A 19,161-nucleotide genomic window follows, 5' to 3' on the forward strand; every position below is an offset into this window, starting at 1 on the left:
AAGAAAGAAAGAAAAGAAAGAAAGAAAGAAAGAAAGAAAGAAAGAAAATGTAAAAGAAGGAAGGAGCGAAGAACAAAATAAAAAATATTAAAGAAAGAAAAGAAGAAATAAATAAAAGAAAAAAGAAAATACAAAAGAAAGAAGAACAAAAGAAAAAGAAAAAAAGAAAGAAATGAAAGAAAGAAAGAAAAGAGGGAAGGAAGGAAAAAATAAAAAGGTATTAAAGGAAGAATTTAAAGAAAGAAAGAAAGAAGAACAAAAGAAAAGAAAGACAGAAAGAAAGAAAGAAAAGAAGGATGGAAGGAAGAACAAAATAAAAAGGTATTAAAGGAAGGAAGGAAGGAAGGAAGGAAGGGAGGAAGAAGAACAAAATAAAAAGGTATTAAAGGAAGGATGGAAGGAAGAAGAACAAAATAAAAAGGTATTAAAGGAAGAAATAAAGAAAGAAAGAAAGAAAGAAAGAAAGATGAACAAAAGAAAAGAAAGACAGAATGAAAAAGAAAATAAGGAAGGAAGGAAGAACAAAATAAAATAAATAAATACAATAAATAAATAATGAAAGAAAGAAAGTGCAAAAAAGAAAGAAATGAAGGAAGCAAGAACAAAATAAATAAATAAAGAATGAAAGTGCAAAAGAAAGAAAGAAAGAAAGAAAGAACTTGTACTGGGGCGGAAGTGTTCTGGTCACGTGAACCGGTGCGTCTCCATGACAACAACAGTGGATGAGAGTATCTTTTCATAACGCGACAGAACGGTAGGTAAATAGGTTATGACAATACAACTTTATCAATTAAGGTGCTTTAAAATTATATATTTTTCTCCATGTATTTTCAACGGACGCGTTTAAGTCCATTCGAACATGAATCGGGTTAGTTAGCTAGCATTAGCACAGAAATGCTAAAAACAAATGCTAATCTGATACATGTGAGTCCATTTATCATCATATCATCAAAAGTATCCGCGCTACTTTTAGATAATGATTTACTGCTGACTAAAATGTCTCTAGTGTTTTGCAAATGTTTATTTTTATTTTATATTAATTAATGCGGTACTATGTATTAAGTATTAAAGGCACTGAACTTGCCACCTTTGTTTTTCTTTTCTTATCTCACCCTGTTTATTCACCTCAAACAAGAGTGTGTTTAGTTTGTTTTTCTATAAGACACATAAGGCTGTCATAAGACTGTCTATGCGGGTGCATTTGTAATGTACAATAGATTAGATATGCCTTTTAAAGTGATGTTTTATCCAAAAAGGAAATTATTATGTACCCAGCCTTGTGTAGTTCCAAACCCTTATGACAAAGTTAAGAGCAATTAAAATAAAAAAGAAGGGAAAAAACAAACAAACAACAAACAATGTGTATAAACAGTAAAGCAGTGTAAAGTGCCACAGCTGTGAAAAACAGGTATGCTGTGTAGTGTGGACTACCCTGCTAATTACCGACTCACCTTTGTGCTTTTCTCTCTCATAGTAAGGGAAAAGCATGGCAGAAACCGTTGATGGTAAAAAAGAGGAGGCCGACTACAAAAGACTGCACAGCTTTCCGCTCATCCGGGTGGGTGCAGCTCTACACCTGCTGTGACCTAGATAGAAATAACCAGTTATTAATGTGTCTGTGTCTGTATTAGATCACTGAATCTGCTTCCCTTTTTCTTTCTTTCAAAAATATGAGATTGTAAACTTATTTATCCATCATGCACATGTGATTTAAGTGTTATATTTTGTGTCCAGCACACAGATATGCCAGAAGAGATGCGAGTGGAGACAATGGATCTCTGTGTCACTGCCTGTGAGAAATTTGCCACCAATAATGAGGTCAGTCAGGTCTATGAGGGTATACTTGTGTTATGAAGTGCAAGCTCAGATGAATATGCTCACCAGGTCACACAGGTGGGGATGGAGTCTGTTATTTTGTCTAGTACTGAGTCAGTACCGTTACAGTATCTCACAAACTCACCGTCTGGCCATCTGGACTGTTCCACTTGCCTACATGTTTTCAACTCTCTCTCTCTTGCTCTCCCTCCCTGTCTCTCTTCTGCTCTGTTTTCAGAGTGCTGCCAAAATGATCAAGGAGTCTATGGATAAGAAGTTTGGCAATTCATGGCATGTGGTGATCGGTGAAGGGTTTGGGTTTGAGGTGACCCATGAAGTGAGGAACCTGCTGTATATGTTCTTCGGGGGAAGTCTGGCCGTTTGTGTGTGGAAATGCTCTTGATGTCACTTCCTGGCAACAACAATCACCACTGTGAGATGTTTATACTCACAGACCTGTCTTAACTATGCAGTCCTATTTTACTTGACTATATATGTGTGTGTGTGTGTGTGTGTGTGTGTGTGTGTGTGTGTGTGTGAGCGTGTATTTATCACTTTGTGGGGACCAAATGTCCCCATAAGGATAGTAAAACCCGAAATGTTTGACCTTGTGGGGACATTTTGTCGGTCCCCATGAGGAAAACAGCTTATAAATCATACTAAATTATGTTTTTTGAAAATGTAAAAATGCAGAAAGTTTTCTGTGAGGGTTAGGTTTAGGGGTAGGGTTAGGTTTAGGGGATAGAATATAAAGTTTGTACAGCATAAAAACCATTATGTCTATGGAAAGTCCCCATAAAACATGGAAACACAACGTGTGTGTGTGTGTGTGTGTGTGTGTGTGTGTGTGTGTGTGTGCGTGCATGAGTGTGTGAGTGAAATTGGGGCAAAGAGAAAGAGCGAAACAGATTCCTGAGCATTTCACACACTTTCTGCTCTCAACAGAGCATTTTGTTGAGTGAAAATCCCAGAAGATCAGCAGTTACAGAAGTACTCAAACCAGACCATCTGGCACCAACAATCATCCATTCGATTATCTAATCAGCCAATTGTGTGGCAGCAGTGCAATGCATAATATCATGCAGATACTGGTCAGGAGCTTCACATCAACCATCAGAATGGGGAAAAAGTTTGATCAGTGATTTGGACTGTGGCATGATTGTTGGTGCCAGATGGGCTGATTTGAGTATTTCTGTAGCTGCTGATCTCCTGGTGTTTTCACACACAACAGTCTCTAGAATTGACTAAGTATGGTCCAAAACAAAAAACATACAGTGAGCGGCAGTTCAGTGGACTGAAATGCCTTGTTGATGAGAGAGGTCAACAGAGAATGGCCAGATTTGTTCAAACTGAGAAAGTTTACTGTAATTCAGATAACTGCTCTGTACAATTGTGGTTAGAAGAATATAATCTCTGAATGATATTCTGAGATGCGGGTCGGCGCAGTTTTGATGGCATGAGGTGGACCTACACAATATTAGGCAGGTGGTTTTAATGTTGTTGCATTTTAATGGTGTGTGTATATATATATTGATATTAGGGCTGTCAATCGACACGGTGTCCCAATTAATTAATCGCGATTTATCGCATATACAAATATTTGCTGAGAAAGCCCCTCATATAACAATAATTCAATATATAATGATGAAATAATTATACATAGTTATCTTTAAATATTTATAAATGATTTATATATATATATATATATATATTGTAGCAGAAGAGTTAATCATTGATAAGACCATTCAAAAAGCGGCTTTAGAATACAATGTATTGTTTACTACCATATTATTGATCATAAGTCAATCATTGGCATACAGTTCACAGGAATCCATTTCACAAGTGAATTTGTCAATCAGTTCAAGATTCATTATGAGGGCTTGTTTAAGGACCCGTCAATGTACACCTGCATCAGACATGCTTGTGTAGCATCTCGGTTGCGTCATAAACATAAAATGTTTAGGTCACTGTTTCAAGTTAAATATAGTTTAATACTTAGAACACATCTTGAGATCCCTTAGTTCGAATTTGCGCTCCAAGTGTTTTGAACGCAAGAACTTAACGCATGTCTGTGTTGCGCTGTCTGCTGGATGGTTGTTTTGTTCATGGTATAAACTGAAGTTTCACTTACTGCCCTCTGGAGTAAATAGGTGGTACTACAAGCTTACTTTTCTCAGGAATCTTCCTTATTACGATCCGGGGGCATTGAGGTTAATTGCGTAAATTTATTTAACACGTTATTTTTAATAAAATGAATCGCTCTCAATTAACGCATTAAATCGACAGCCCTAATATATATATACATATATATATATATATATATATATAAGTGAAAAATCAACATTATGCCACAAACACTGTTAATTGTGCTTAACTTGTTTGAACCCGTAACATTCTATCAAAACACGGATTTAAAGTCAACATGTAATCAAAATTGACCCTATTAACTCTAATAATTTGTTGTGGTCTTATTGATTCATTGGTGTACTTAAATCAGAGAAGAAATATGGTTATCTTTGTCATTTTTCATCAAAATGAAATGACTAGCTCCTCTCAAACATCTTTGCTTTTTGGCTGATGTCACCAAGCCCTCTTATTTTTAAACCCTGCTCCTTAAACCAAATGGCTTAATTTTTTCCATTACTATTTACAATACAATTAATTCCCAATGGATAAAACAAAGTGACACCCTAAAATAGTTTCTCGCTCTGTGTGGTGTTTCACTCAAAAATGCATCGTATTATGAAAGTAAAATGGGTTGTGAATAATTTCATGCTGACTTTAAGGTAGGTTTGGATGAAATCACTGACTTAGTTTACATGGACAATACAAAGCCATTTATTGCGAGAAAGCTGCTTGAGGCTGGAAATCAGTGTATGCGTTTACATGAGCTGTGTTCGCAGCTTTAACTTTCTCTTTACTCGAGACATTCCTTACATTTAACTTTTTTCACTTTTTTCCTGTTTACATCCGGCACGGTCAGTAAGCAGCTTTCTCAACAGCAACTGAATTTCCCTGCGATGCTTGAGTAAATAAGCAAACATGGCATCCGAGGAAGTCTTCGCTATTTTGTTCTCCGTTGCTTCACTTTGTTTCCAGATATTCCAGAGTTGTTGCTGTGTTAGTTTCCATCGCGTCCTGCAGCGAAATTGCACTGCAATAGTGGGGTTTCCCTCTTATGTAAAACTCCTGGATACCCCAATGTAAAAGTGCATATACACGAACGTGAGGGACTGTTAATATTTTACATTGTCGTATAGTTTACAGTGTATGTGCTTTTCCCACTGTACTCCCAGAAATGTTGAATTCTTGAATTATTAGTTCTGTTCTGTTGCATTTGTTTGGCACGTTGACTTTGGAGTGTGTTTGCTATGTGAGGCAATGCAGAACAGAATGTGTATTGCACTCCAATTCATGTGTCATCTTGAAAATGCATCTTTCTCTCTGTCCTTCTGTCTCTCTCTCTTATATTCTGTTACCTATCCAACAATGTACTGTGTCTCTCTCAGTGGGCTGCTCTACCACCTGTTTCAAATTACTCTCTCACTCACTGTTGTTCTTTTTACTATCCTTTCATTCTAACCTCTCAGGAATCTTGTGTTGTCTGTTTTACCCTCTTTACGTACTCAGCATTTTTAAAATATGAATACTTGAACACTATGTAATAATTTTTTTATATAATTTTTTTTTATTAGGCAACTTGAAGTTTTATTTAGTGACACATTAATAATACAACTAGTATTGTTCCCTTTTCAACCATTTTACAGCCCTGAATTTCATAAATTCTAAAGCCTGAATCTACAAACTATTAATGTACTTGTCATACGGGGCCGTTCATACCAAACTTGTCCTTGTGCTAAAAACAGGCTAGACGCAGCACGAATAGAAATGAGTGCAGGTGACTTTGAAAGAAAGATGATTTTTTTTTGAAGATTTTCTTTTTTTAACCTGACATGGCATCTAAAATATATGCTGCTCCTGTGCGAGATTCTTAGAAAACAGTGAAGCGCGGCGCAATGGTAAAAGACATCGGTCTAGCTGGCACATGTTTACATAGAAAAACAGTTGATGAAGTCTGTCTTGCACTTGTTTACATAGAACAGTTGCAGACAGTGTTGCAGATGCACACAAAAGCTGGTTTGGTGTGAACGACCCCTTGAGTTAGTATTCTTTAGACCTGTTCAGGCCGTAATTGTTGTTTTACATTGGGCTGAGATGTTTCAGCATTTACTGGTGCTAGTTGGTCATCGGATATGACACTGATGTTATTTGGAGAAAAATCTCCAATTACAGTACTGACTGTTTTTTGATAAACACCAGATTTGTGTGATAATTTATTTCCAGTCTGAATTGACATCTCTGTGTTTACAAGGAGAAATCTTTTTGACCACTGCTAAGTGCCATGGAGTGATTTTTGACACTTTTGGTAATGATCATTTGGGTATTTGGATCTATTGTGTCCAAATGTTCTATCCAATGTTTTAGCCATGTGTGATTCCTTCTTCCAGGTTGGACAGCAACTCCCTCGAACCCTTGTGAATTAATGCACGAGTTGTAGCACAGAGGAACAATGCAAATGTTCTATTACAGACATCCTGAGAAACTATTACCACCCGAATAATGCTTTGACCTCAGCTATGGTTAAGTGCTGTACAGTTTTTAGTTTTTTTTCTTCCAGAATGTTCTATACTTCTCTTCCTGCTGTTCTAAAATGCAGTAATCACCCCTGAAATTGTATTTTTATTTAGAATTTAATGACTTTATTCAAATCTTCTGTTACATTTTTAAATAATCTTTGTCAACACTGTGCAATAATTGCTCTGTTTAGATAAATAAAATTGAACAAAGACATGTGAGTCGAATGTGTTATTATAGCACATCTAAAATTTGAGTTTGAATGCCTTTTAAAACCTCTTCTCAGGTGTATGCAATGTGTATGTATTACTCTAGTAACATAAGTGACTGATGAGTGAAATCAGACAATTACAGTTTAATTTGATTTCCAATGTATTTTGTACAAATCAGACATTGGGACACATATGTTGTTGAACTTGTAAATCTCGAATGTTCCCTTTGTTTCATTTCTCTAATTGAATTACCATCAGTCTCTTTCTCCATCATGCCCGCTTTCTGGATTTTTATTATTAGGCTGTAATAATACATACTGAGCTTCCTATCTTACCTGGACGTCCCCAATCTCATCTCTATTTTAGTTCCTGTTTTCCTCCCCCTTCCTCCCTCTCTATCAGAAAAAACTGAGCCCAGATCAGTGTGTTGCTCTGGCTCTCTCGCCTCATTAACAGCTTGGCTCTCTCAGGGGGACTACAGGATCGGCCTGACATTCTGCTGACCAGGAACATGCCGCAGAGAGTCTCAGAGGGAGAGGGAAAGCAAGCCAATGATAGGTTTCAGACAAGCTCATCAAAGAAAGGGAAATGTGCACACCTAAGATTTTATACTGTAAAATAGTAACCAGTAAAAATACACAGAGAGTAAAAAGATAGAAAAGAAAGAAATATGAAGAACATGATGGTAGTAACGTGTCATGTAACGTTAATCTGATTGCCGTAACCCAACAAAGCAAATATTTTGGCTAGTATATGCCTGTATTAATCATAATTTTGGGTCATGTAAACACCTTATTTGTAAAATGTCCACATGAAAATCATTCTGGCTGATATGAGAAGCACCACCAATGTGCGAATGTTCATATCCCGAGAATTAGCCCCACTCTGCCTTTGATGTCACATCCCTTTTGATCTCCGGCTAGCAAGCTACTACATTTGCAAAGTAGGTGAAAAAAGTCACGGTAGTGTTAAACAGAGTATAAGCCAGATTTTTCTAAACGCACATACTCTGTACATATCTGCGCATGTGCTTGGAATTGGTTGCACTAATCAGTGGGTCCACAAGGTGGCAACATTCACAGTCGGGTCATTGCTTTTACGAAGTCCTGCAAGAAGACGAAGACAATGGACAATGGATGTGAGCGTTAAGAGCATGTGGGTGAGGAGGTCAGGAAAAGTGGGAAAACTTGACTCTGAAAAACTAAACTCCTAAAGATAAACAGTCCAGTATCAAAAAAGCAGTCGTACTGCGCATGCGTCGACCGCCAGCGTACGTAAGCATGGTCAAATGGAGTATATTTTGAAAGGCTAGAGTGCTCGGCTGTATGCATACATTAGCTTATGCATAAACAGTGAAGTATAGTTTAGGGTTAGGAGTATACTAATGTAATTACTAATCAAATGTTTCTTTCGAATAACATTTGCTCATGACATGCTCAGTGCAGAGCGCAAATGTGTGCATGCTTTCAACTGCAGTTACAGCTTTAGCCAGTTTGGCAATTTGGAAAGCATAGACCAATTTTAGCTGACAAAACAATTGCTGATTTCTGTGAAGACATCGGCCTGCATTTTGAGGATGAAATGAACTTGTCAGAACAGAATCAAAATAAATGGAAAGATTTGGTAGAAAAATAGAGGTAAAGAGTCATTGATGAAAGAGAGCAGCATTTGAGGATGATCATCAGTGATTTGTAGAGCATGAATGCTCAGATGAAGGGACCGCGGGATTACGCTGATTGCATAACTGTGTGAGTGTTCGATGGAGGAATGACAGCAGTGAGGAAGTGAGCGGGAAGTATCAGCAAGGGGATGAGAGAGGGATGAATACAGATTAGTTTTCTTTGTCTTTGGTTTATCTACTTTTGCAGTCAATCTGTCTGCTCACGTGTACTCGTGCAGATCTCTTTTTATACAACTGTTCATGTTACCTCCTTTTATAATTTCTTCACTCTTTCACTCTGGGGTGAATGAAATATTCATTGCTTGGCAGTATTGAGTGAGTGTACCAACTGCGTCTCAACCATTGTTCCCTTCTTCATTTGAGAAAACATGCACTCTCACACAGAGTATTCTGTATGTACTCTACAACTGTTTGCATTCAGTATTTATACATATATTTCTTATTTACACAGGACTTGGAGGATCTCAGCTATCAGATGTCTCAAATCGCACAGACACCAGAGCTTCCTCACACTCTCTGCTATGCAGATTGCAGCAGTTGCCTCTGATTTCCAAATGACAACAGTCCATGTGAAAGATAGAGGGAGAGAAAGAGTGAGAAGTGAGCCAAGAAAGAGGATAGTGACTGGAGAGAACAATTAGGGGAGGTAATGCACAAGATGAAGTGTATGAAAAAGGAAGAGAGATCAATATTTAATACAGTCTGTGCCTAAGCTTGATGTCTACCCTCTTGACACATACAGTATTAATAGACAGGATGACAGGATCCCCAGCAATGGAGCCAAGGGAGTAATCACCATACTCTTGTTCAAGTAGCACTGGGAAAACCAAATTATTGAAGAGAATTGGAGCTTTTGGACAATTCATATAAATTAACCCCTTATTTAGCATAAGGATTTATTTTTAGTTAGATGGTTCTTTTGGACGTTTCAAGAAAATTATTTACGTAAATGCTTTGCTTTACATAATGATTTACTTTGCCTTTATTTCTTCTTTTTGTGTGTGTGTGTGTGTGTGTGTGTGTGTGTGTGTGTGTGTGTGTGTGTGTGTGTAGGTGAAACATTTAGTTTTTCTATAGTAAATGTGTAACCATGACTGTAGTAATCATAATGTTTTAGTGGAAGCCCTGGTTTTGATAGAACTATGGTTTCACTACAGTAATACTGTTAGGATGTAGACGAGGGCAGATGAGGAGTGAGGATCTAAATGCAGTTCTTTATTAAATCAACAAGAAAACACAGAATAAATCAAAACACAGGGAACAAACAAAACATCCACGAGGGGATAACAAAAATCTAAACACTAGAAACAACCAACGGAGGGCACGGCAGGAACACAGTCAAAGACATCCATAACATAAATTTGACGACCGACAACGAATGAACAAACAACAGGGCTTAAATACAGAAGGAATGATGATTAAATTACAAACAGGTGAGAACAATGACACTGGCAGTGATGAGGGCAGGGAATTGTGGGAAGTGTAGTTCGGAATTGGTGAGAGGGGAGAAACACAGAGAAGACAACGGGATCGTGACAAATACTATAGTAGCCATATAATAACCATGATTTTACAACATTAATAGTGTAGTAACCATGGGTAATTTTGTGGTTACTATGGTTTTACAACAAAATACCATATGAAACTAATGTAGTAGTGGTTAATTTTCATAAAGGGATACTTCACCCAAAAATGAAAATTCTCTCATTATTTATTCACCCTCATTCCATCCCAGACGTGTATGACTTTCTTTTGCAGAACACAAAAAAAGGTTTTCAGAAGAATATCTACATTTACATTTTACGTGCATTTGGCAGACGCTTTTATCCAAAGCGACTTACACTGCACTTATTACAGGGACAATCCCACCGGAGTAACCTGGAGTTAAGTGCCTTGCTCAAGGACACAATGGTGGTAGCCGTGGGGATCGAACCAGCGACCTTCTGATTAACAGTTATGTGCTTTAGCCCACTACGCCACCATCACTCATATCTCAAATCTGAAGGTCCATAAAATTCAAGTGAATGGTGATGAAACCTTTGTAGCTCCAAAAATCACATAAAGGATACGTGAAAGTAATCCATATAACTCCAGTGCTTAAATCCATATCTTCAGAAACAATATAAAAGGTGTGGGTAAGAAACAGATCAAAATGTAAGTCCTTTTTTATCTCTAAATCTCCACTTTCACTTTAGTTGTATGGTGCATTGTTGTCATATGACTGCACATGCTTCATGCTAAATTCATCTCGATTGTTTTACATTTTTATTCTGATGTATGTCTTAACTTTAGGCAGTTTGGTTGAATAATGAATCAGAAAAGATATGTTAAAATGTTTTGGTTGATATTACTTCCAGTTCACTCATCACGCTGGAACTGGAAGCCCATAGTATGCAGAACGCTTTGGGGTATATGTGCATATGTTGTGCAGAGTCGAGTTGAGCTGTGTGTGTGTGTGTGAAGATGCAAAAGCCACACGTAAATCATTTCACACCAGGGAATGGCCTCTCCATGTATGGCAGTGAGACTTTGAATTAATGATGCAATAGATCATGCAAGTGGCGGAGAGATGGGCTTCGGGGATAAAGGCATGTCAAATCCGCTCCTGCTGGTTGGCTAGTGCTTATAAAGGCTGATTTCCCAGGTCTCTTCTTTTACAACTGCTGCATGTTACGTAAAGGATCTTTTGAGTTAAGCATCAGTCTGGCTTTAGGACGATTCTGCCTGTGTATGGCGATCTGATCTATGCGTATGTTTTCTTAATTCTAGGATTTCTGACATCAAGCATGTGCCCTTTAGTTGAGGGCATGTTTCTTTCAGTGGATGCCTGATTTAACAGGTTTGGTCTCAGATTTAATCATGTTGTTCAAAACTTATGACTTTCTTTCATACATGGAAAACAAAAGTCAACGTTTAGCAGAATGTTTACGCTGTTCTTTTTCATGAAATGAAAGCATAAAGTGTGACTTCGTCTGTCAAGCTCCAAAAAGGACAAAAAAAGCACCAACCAAGAAGTCTTCTGAATCCAAACAATAGCTTTGTGTGAGGAACAGACTTAAATGTATGATGTCTTTATTCACTGGAAATCTTCAATGTTTCTATGTGTTTTTTCACACATATTCAAATATGCTGCATGAGAGTTAATGGCAGCATTGGTGTAGATGGTCTCAACTTGGAAAATAGTGCACGAGACCACACATCTCCATGAAATTACATACATATCAATAAAGCCATAAGAGAAAATGTATCCTTAAGCCAAAGCCAACTGTAGGGGAATACAGCTTGGGCCCATAGACCAGTAGGCTTGGAATGAAGACCAGGAGTCGAGGTGTCAATCAAATTAGTTGACATTTTACCGAAGACCATTGTTTGCAAAATCAAATGTCAGAATTCATCAGTACAAAAGCCTCTGAGTTCGAAGACAGGAGAATCACAAACTCAACTCAGGGCCAAAAACATCAATACTTCTAGTCAGATACAGCATCATGTTGATGTTAATGCTATAGCTTCTATAATTCTGATTGGTTACAAGCATCGATAACTATAGAACATTTCTGAACATGGCCATCGTGTACATCTCACTCATTGTTGGCATGGCGCTTTAGTTACGTAAATAGGCTCCATTGGTCTGTGTCAGGTCATAGGCCAAGGACAGTCTTCCCTGTAGGGTATGCAGGTCAGGTTTGGGGAAATGTATAATTAATTTCAATGATCGTAATCAATGATTAATCAGACGATTTGACCCGGATACCCATACACATTGTAAAAACGCCCCAAAAAGGGCTTATATAGTCCAGGAGTCTGCTTCAAATATATATAGATAATTAAACACCACAAATTATAATTAATTAGGAATATGCATTATATGCAGACAGGCTATAGTAATTTAATTAGACCCTCAATGGAATTGACCCGTAGGCTACCGCAACCAGTCCGTTCGTCCAGCGAACAGCTTTGCTAAATATTCCTGATCAATTCCCTTGAAGGTTTATTCTTAGTTATAAGCTTACTCATCAAAGCACGTTAACTTACTTTGATAATATCAGCTCGTAGCTTAAAATCGCACATTAAAGAGGCTTTGTTTTATGATCAACACACACAGACAATCAAGCATATAATTGGGTTTAATACAAGGAACTAGAATATATCACTACACTTGACAAACAGACACTTAGCATGTAACATAAAATAAACATAAAATAAACAGAGTAGAAGCAATAAGGAAAATAAAGAGATTATTAAGGATAGCAACTTATTACAACAGTTAACCCTTAAGAGCCAGCAAATGGAATTACACACTTTAACGCGTTTGGATTTCAGATGAAATGATACTTGCAAAATGGGCCTATGTGTGGCTGAGCAAGGCTGCGTGGATGTCACGTCCTCGGGGCTTTCTTGAGGCGGAGGATTTCGGTTCGGTGTTTCCAGAGTGTGGAGTTGAGACTCACTTGAAGAGAGAGTTGAGGGGTTGTTCCAAGCAGTTGCAAATGTTCAGCAGAAGAGGAGAAAGAGGGGTGCCGGGGGAAGTCCAAGGAGAGATGAAGTAAGTTGGGAGTTGGAAGCAAGAGAGAGAGGAAGAAGATAAGAGCTTTCGAAGATAAGAGGAGATAAGGGAAGTAAGTGGAATAAGAGAGCTAAGAGATAAGAGAGCGAAGGTCCGTTGTTGGTGCAATTTATGCCCTTATAAAACGTGTCCCACCTCTCACTGGCTCGACCAATACGAAGAGTGGAAGTTTCAGGCGGGAATTTGGTTTATGGCCCTTTGTTCTGAGAGGGGTGGTAGCCGATGAAGAAACTAGAAAATCTTCTTGTAATACTAATATGTTGTTGTTATCGACATATCATGTACACAGTCATTTCAATCTTCGAAATACCAAGTTATAGAGACCAAATATGCCACACATATGATTTCGGGTAACCATGGTATGCAAAGTCCGAAACATTAACCCATGAGAGTTTGCAAGAAACATAGACCAAACAACATTTAGGAAAATTATGAGATGGAACATAAGATACATGTCAATATTTTTATCACATGGATTATATATATATATATATATATATATATATATATATATATATATATATATATATATATATATATATATATATATAGGATTAAAAGGGGTCATTTCTCCTCAGTACGAATTTGGTGAGAATCAGCTCTGTCTGAGCATTCCTTTGGGGGTCGTAAAATTCTCCTTCCATTGGGGCAGGAGAATGATTCCTTTGTCAAGGCTCATTTGCATGTTTATGACCGGGTTTATGACAGTAAGAGATTTTGGGCTGAATGACTCAAAAGATGGTAAAACATAGCGTAATATCATTCTACGGAGATCTTATATTCAAATTCAGCTAGGACAAATCGTAAGGTTTAATTTGATACCAAGAAAAGTATATTTGGTACACTTAGACGTGGATATACACTGTTAGGCTATTAAATATAAGGCCTCTTATTAACTATAACAGGTTTTACTACACAAATGAACTACTTTCAACTAGTTTTGATCTATCATCAGACAAATAAACACACAGGGATTAAAACATATTTCATTAGACATACATTTCTAAGTTTAAACTGAAAAACACACACACCCACATTTTTACGTTCAAGATCTCACATGGTAAAGCACGCGGTGTGAGGCGAGTCATATGGGAAAGGGGGGGCTTAGCAGTCACGAGGATTTCCTGTCAATAGTTCCTTGTCTCCTTGTCAATACATTTATTGTGCTCGTGGAAACTAGTCGGCGCTATTGCAGTAATTAGGGGAGTTGGAACAGTAAGTTCTTGTTTTCATGGACCTGCTGAGTTAATGATTATCCTTCATTGATTCCTCCAGACGCTACATCCCTTTATGGACAATAGTAGGTCTCTGAGGTCTAGTTGTCCACATCTTGACTGCTATGCTCACTTCACTGAATTCCTGAAACAGAAATACTTATGGAGAAACACACACAGTTTCTCCTATTCAAGGTCTTATACTACAAAGCTTCTGTTGGAGGTCTTATCTTATTGGATCTCAAAACATAGAGATAATTGTACTTTCTCTCAGGGCATCTGAAGTGGTATTCTTATTAAGCTGGCAGAAAACATTCGCAATCATTGCACGTTGATAGGTCATGTAGACACTAGAGAAGTGGCCTCTTAGTCAGAAGACACACTGTCTCCTAAAGCATGAAGACAGATATCGAATTGTCTCAAACTGCTTGTACGAGCATGACACCACAAAGAACATATATTAAGATACTTAGAATAATAAATCATTAGCTCAAAAGGATATATGTGATAAAAATACTGATTTGTTACACTTAAATAATCCACTTGATCACATTAGGTTAAATACTAATCAGTTTAAACTGAATTCACTCAAAGGGTTTATATATATTGAAGAAGAAGAGGAGGTGGTGATCCAGGTGTCCACCTCTTCACAACAATGCTGGTTTTGTTCACAGATGCAGACACATAATTCCAGAAGGTGTTAGTTAGCACATTTCTGTGACGATTGTTATTGAGCCCACATGTCTCTCAGTTCTGTCATCCAACGCTGTCTGATATGTCATTTAAAAGTGGCCCACAGCACAAGATGTGTTTATATGTGCTATTTAATGCCTCATTCATGTCCCCAACTAAATGTTCCCCATTTTTACCTTTACATTTAATGATTATGTAACCAGTACAGCTGGGCCTGCACCAAGCCGGATTTGAACAGGCGTCAGTTGGCATGGGTTGTGTGCACGCTAACGAGGAGCCTAAAGGCTACAGCCTCTAGCGTCAGTCGCTAGTGCGCCTCTTGATGCAAGGGGAGTGAGGTTTACACACACGGGCCAACTGGCTCCCATTACAATCATAAGAAGATGCATCACAGTCTTTGCTGTTGGTGATGGTGCCATGAGCTGCTTTAACAGAAATATGAGCTTGGAAACAGCCAACTCACAGGTGTGAAAGCAACACCTACTGTGGCTTTATTAAACTCCCTCTGGAGTTCATTTCACACCAGTGATTTCACCTGCGGTTTTAAACCAACTCGACACTGTGATTAAGTACTGATTTTCGAAGGTTTTCCCAAACATAATAGTCACAAAAGCTAATCGTAAGGCCTGCATTTAGAGGAATAGTTCACCCAAAAATATTCACCCATTTACTCCAAAATTGCATGTTTTTTTTCCCTGTGGAACACAAAATTAGATGTTTTTAAGACCATCCAACCAATCTTATCCATACAACAACAGTGGAGATGGACCAGTGGCAGTGACTATATAGTGCGTATAGAGTCGTACATGGACTGCCTTTCTAGACCTTGACAGCCCCTGACCACAAAACTCTCTGAGGTGTTATAACCACATTATAAGGTAATACTTACACTTAAATATGGGCTGCTGGTATATTAGCGAGAAAGACTGATCTAATGATGTTGTGTTCTGTACTCTATAATTCTGTTAGTTTCTAATTATTTTGTTTCTTTTTCTTTTACATTAATTACTACCCAGGAACATAAATTGTGCACATAAAAGTGTTATTTCCTAATTGCTTATGCCTCAAAAGTATAGAAAATGGCTATTATTCCCAACTAAATTTGCTTTTGTGATCAGGACAGAGATATTTTGAAATGTAATTCAATTTAAAGTCAGAAAACTACAACATATAAATCCAAAATCCTTCTTTATCTATGGTCCGATGAAGACACCGGCTTTGACCTTTGCCTCAGACAGCTTAGGGAAGAAGTCTTGAAGGTACTTGAAGGCTGCCGACTCCTTATCTAGAGCGCTGACAAATTGGGCCTTATGAAACAATTTGTCAGAGCTCTAGATAAGGAGTCAGCAGCATTCAAGTACCTTCAAGTCTTCTTTCCTAAGCTGTCTGAGGCGAAGGTGGTGTGCAGTGGTGGCATCAGCGCCTTCCAGGGGTCCAATAGTGGCTCTCGTTTGATGATGTTCCTCCTCACAGAGAACTCATCCACTGTGGCCAGTCCCGTCTGTGGTAGTGCACCTTGGTGTCCCTGCTGTCCCAAAGGCAAAGATAGGTAAAACTGCCTTGGAGACCCATCAGGAATGCCACTATTTTGAAATCTCCTATGACCTCCCAGCCATACTCATCATACTTCACGACATCCAGCAAGGTCTTGATGCTGTTGTAATCCTCTTTGAGATACACGGAGTGAGCCAGGGGAAGAGAAGGGTACTTGTTACCATTATGGACCAGCACAGCTTTGAATATTAATTTAGTATAATTACATGTCCATTTGGATGCATATGTTGTTTTTTTCGGACTTCCATGTGAACAAAAAGACACAAATTCGCCCGTTTTCTCATTGGAAATGGATATATTTCAAAATATCGCTGTCCTATCACTGTCCTGGTTCAAAAGCAAAGTTTGTGGGGAATTATAGCCATTTTCTATACGTTTGAGTCATAAGGAATTAGGAAATAACATATACTACCCAGGAACAAAAAATAAATAAATATATTTGTAACACAGTGTTATTCTGGATACTTTGCGCTCTCTGGTGGACAAAAGCACAATTGAATCAAAAGAAGAGATTAGAAGATTAGAAAAATCCCCCCAAAAAGTTAACCAATACTGTCTGCCAACCCACACTCCAAAAACTAATTTGAAGATTTATGCATTTCCATTCCATAAATTGTATCAAATTTAATTGTGTGATTTTTTTTAATTAAAAAATAATTAATTAATAAAATAAAATAAATATTTTAATGTTTTATTCATATAGTTTTGTTAAACATTACACAGTTCAGTTCGAGAGCAAGAACCCCTAATATAAAAATAAGGCAGATTGTCTTAGTAACACTTTTAGAATTAGTTTAATTAAGAAACATTAACAAACATCAAGTAATCCTTAAAGGAATATCCTGGGTTCAATACAAATTTAAGCTCAATCAACATCATTAGGGGCATAATGTTGAGTACCACAAACATTTATTTAGTCCTTCCTTTTCTTGTAAAACGAACAATAATTGAGGTCACAGTGAAACACTTACAATGAAAGTGAATGTGGCCCATTTCTGAGGGTTTAAAGATAGAAATGTGAAGCTTATAGTTTTATAAAAGCATATACATTTAAGTCTTCTGTTAAAACCAGTGTATTATTAGATCTGTAAAGTTGTTTAAATCATTGCTTTTCATCATCTCAGATTGTTTTAAAATCAAAGATTGATTTAAATCATCTTGAGGCACGAGCAGAGGGGGGTGGCTCTAGGGGCATGAGCCCCTGCCCTTTTGTTGAGGTGCCCCTCCGACAGAGCAGTGTTCCAGTGTGTGCAAATACTAAATCTCCCTGTAGTCAATTAATAAAAATAATGTTTGGAAAAGATTTTGAATCTTTTTGGTGAATGTAACTTAAACCCAAGATGTTTTTTTTTGTATAGTGCAACTCATCCCAACATTTATATTTTCGTCTTAAGCATATTTTGGAAATAATTATGGATATAAAATTATTTCATCGAGTTTTGCGTCTAATTACTGTAAAAAATTGCTGTAAATTTATGGCCAAATTCCTCCAGCAATCTACTGTGATCCTTAAATACAGTAGTTTGCAGTTAAAAATGATGCATTCTGGGAGATTAAGAGCAGGCTCACTGTGAAGTGACTAGTTTTACGGTAAATAGCTGTTCTATGCAAGGCATTAAGGGAAAATGAACATTTAAAATCATGATACCATCTTGGTGAAAGCTATAGTGAAATTATGAAACATATACATATATATGTATATATATATATATCATGATGCTTCTGACCAACTCCTCTTTATCATCTCACATCAGCCTTCACTTGTCTGTGTAATGAGAAGTCAAATAAAAAAATCAACATTTGAAATAATGTACATATTAAATGCCAGGATTGAACAGTGTATTTTTTATGAAAAAACAACAATAAGCTGTACACAGTAAAATAACAGTAAAGCACTGGGTTATAATGGTGAAATACCCATAAGCCTTTGTGCTTGAATAAGTATGTATGCTTTGAAAATGCATTGGGGCTACAAAAATTAAAAACAAAAACCAAGCAAAAATTTGTTTTTATTGAGACTTAATAGAAGTCTTAGTTTAATTAGTGTTGTTTTGTTTGATGTCACCATTATGGTGATTAGTGATCTCTTGAGCTGGCACCTTGGACCTTCTTTATTATTATATTAAGTAAAACACAAGTTGTTGCACTGTGCTACTTGGAATATCTGACCCTACCTTGCAAATGGTACTATATATGTCAATGCATTATATATATATATATATATATATATATATATATATATATATATATATATATATATAAAAAGCATAAACTGTAAATGACATATCAGCAAAATTATATCAGCCAACTGAGTGTTTGATGTTTTTGATGAACTTACAGAATAACACAAGTTGTCAAGAAGACACGCACAGATATATACTCTCGGCATACCAAATGCTTCAATGGTGACAATTAACAAACATACTTTTACATAAAAAGTAAAATCTGAACATTAAAATACAAGTAACTTAGACTGCAACAAAAACAACGTCAAAATAAACCAGCAAATAGTAAAAATCTAAGTAAATACTTTATGCCGCAGTGCATGCTGGGATTTTATCACACTAAAGTCATGTTAACATGCATATTGTTTACGTTTTGTGGCTATAATCTTAAAACATTACGTATTTTCAAATGTACTAAATGGCCCCATTCACTTCCATTGTGAGTGCCTCGTACAGAGTTTTGCACATTTTTGTGGAAATCAACCTTATTCCACAAATTCTGTTTATTTAGCTTAACGTGCATTTAACCCGGAATATTGCTTTGACAGTGTAATAGTAAAGTTTTAAA

At 37.0% G+C, this 19,161-nt stretch overlaps 1 protein-coding gene across 1 annotated transcript; it reads left to right on the forward strand.

Moving 5' to 3' along the window:
- Window positions 1–622: 622 nt before the first annotated feature.
- On the forward strand, window positions 623–6,616 carry LOC127648483 (dynein axonemal light chain 4). The gene is made up of 4 exons (XM_052133185.1): window positions 623–754; window positions 1,475–1,558; window positions 1,735–1,818; window positions 2,054–6,616. The coding sequence occupies exons 2-4, from the start codon at window positions 1,487–1,489 to the stop codon at window positions 2,216–2,218; spliced, it is 321 nt and encodes a 106-aa protein (XP_051989145.1). The 5' UTR covers window positions 623–754; window positions 1,475–1,486; the 3' UTR covers window positions 2,219–6,616.
- The last annotated feature ends 12,545 nt before the right edge of the window (window positions 6,617–19,161 follow it).

This window comes from Xyrauchen texanus, chromosome 8 (assembly GCF_025860055.1).
Source record: "Xyrauchen texanus isolate HMW12.3.18 chromosome 8, RBS_HiC_50CHRs, whole genome shotgun sequence".
Taxonomy (NCBI): domain Eukaryota; kingdom Metazoa; phylum Chordata; class Actinopteri; order Cypriniformes; family Catostomidae; genus Xyrauchen; species Xyrauchen texanus.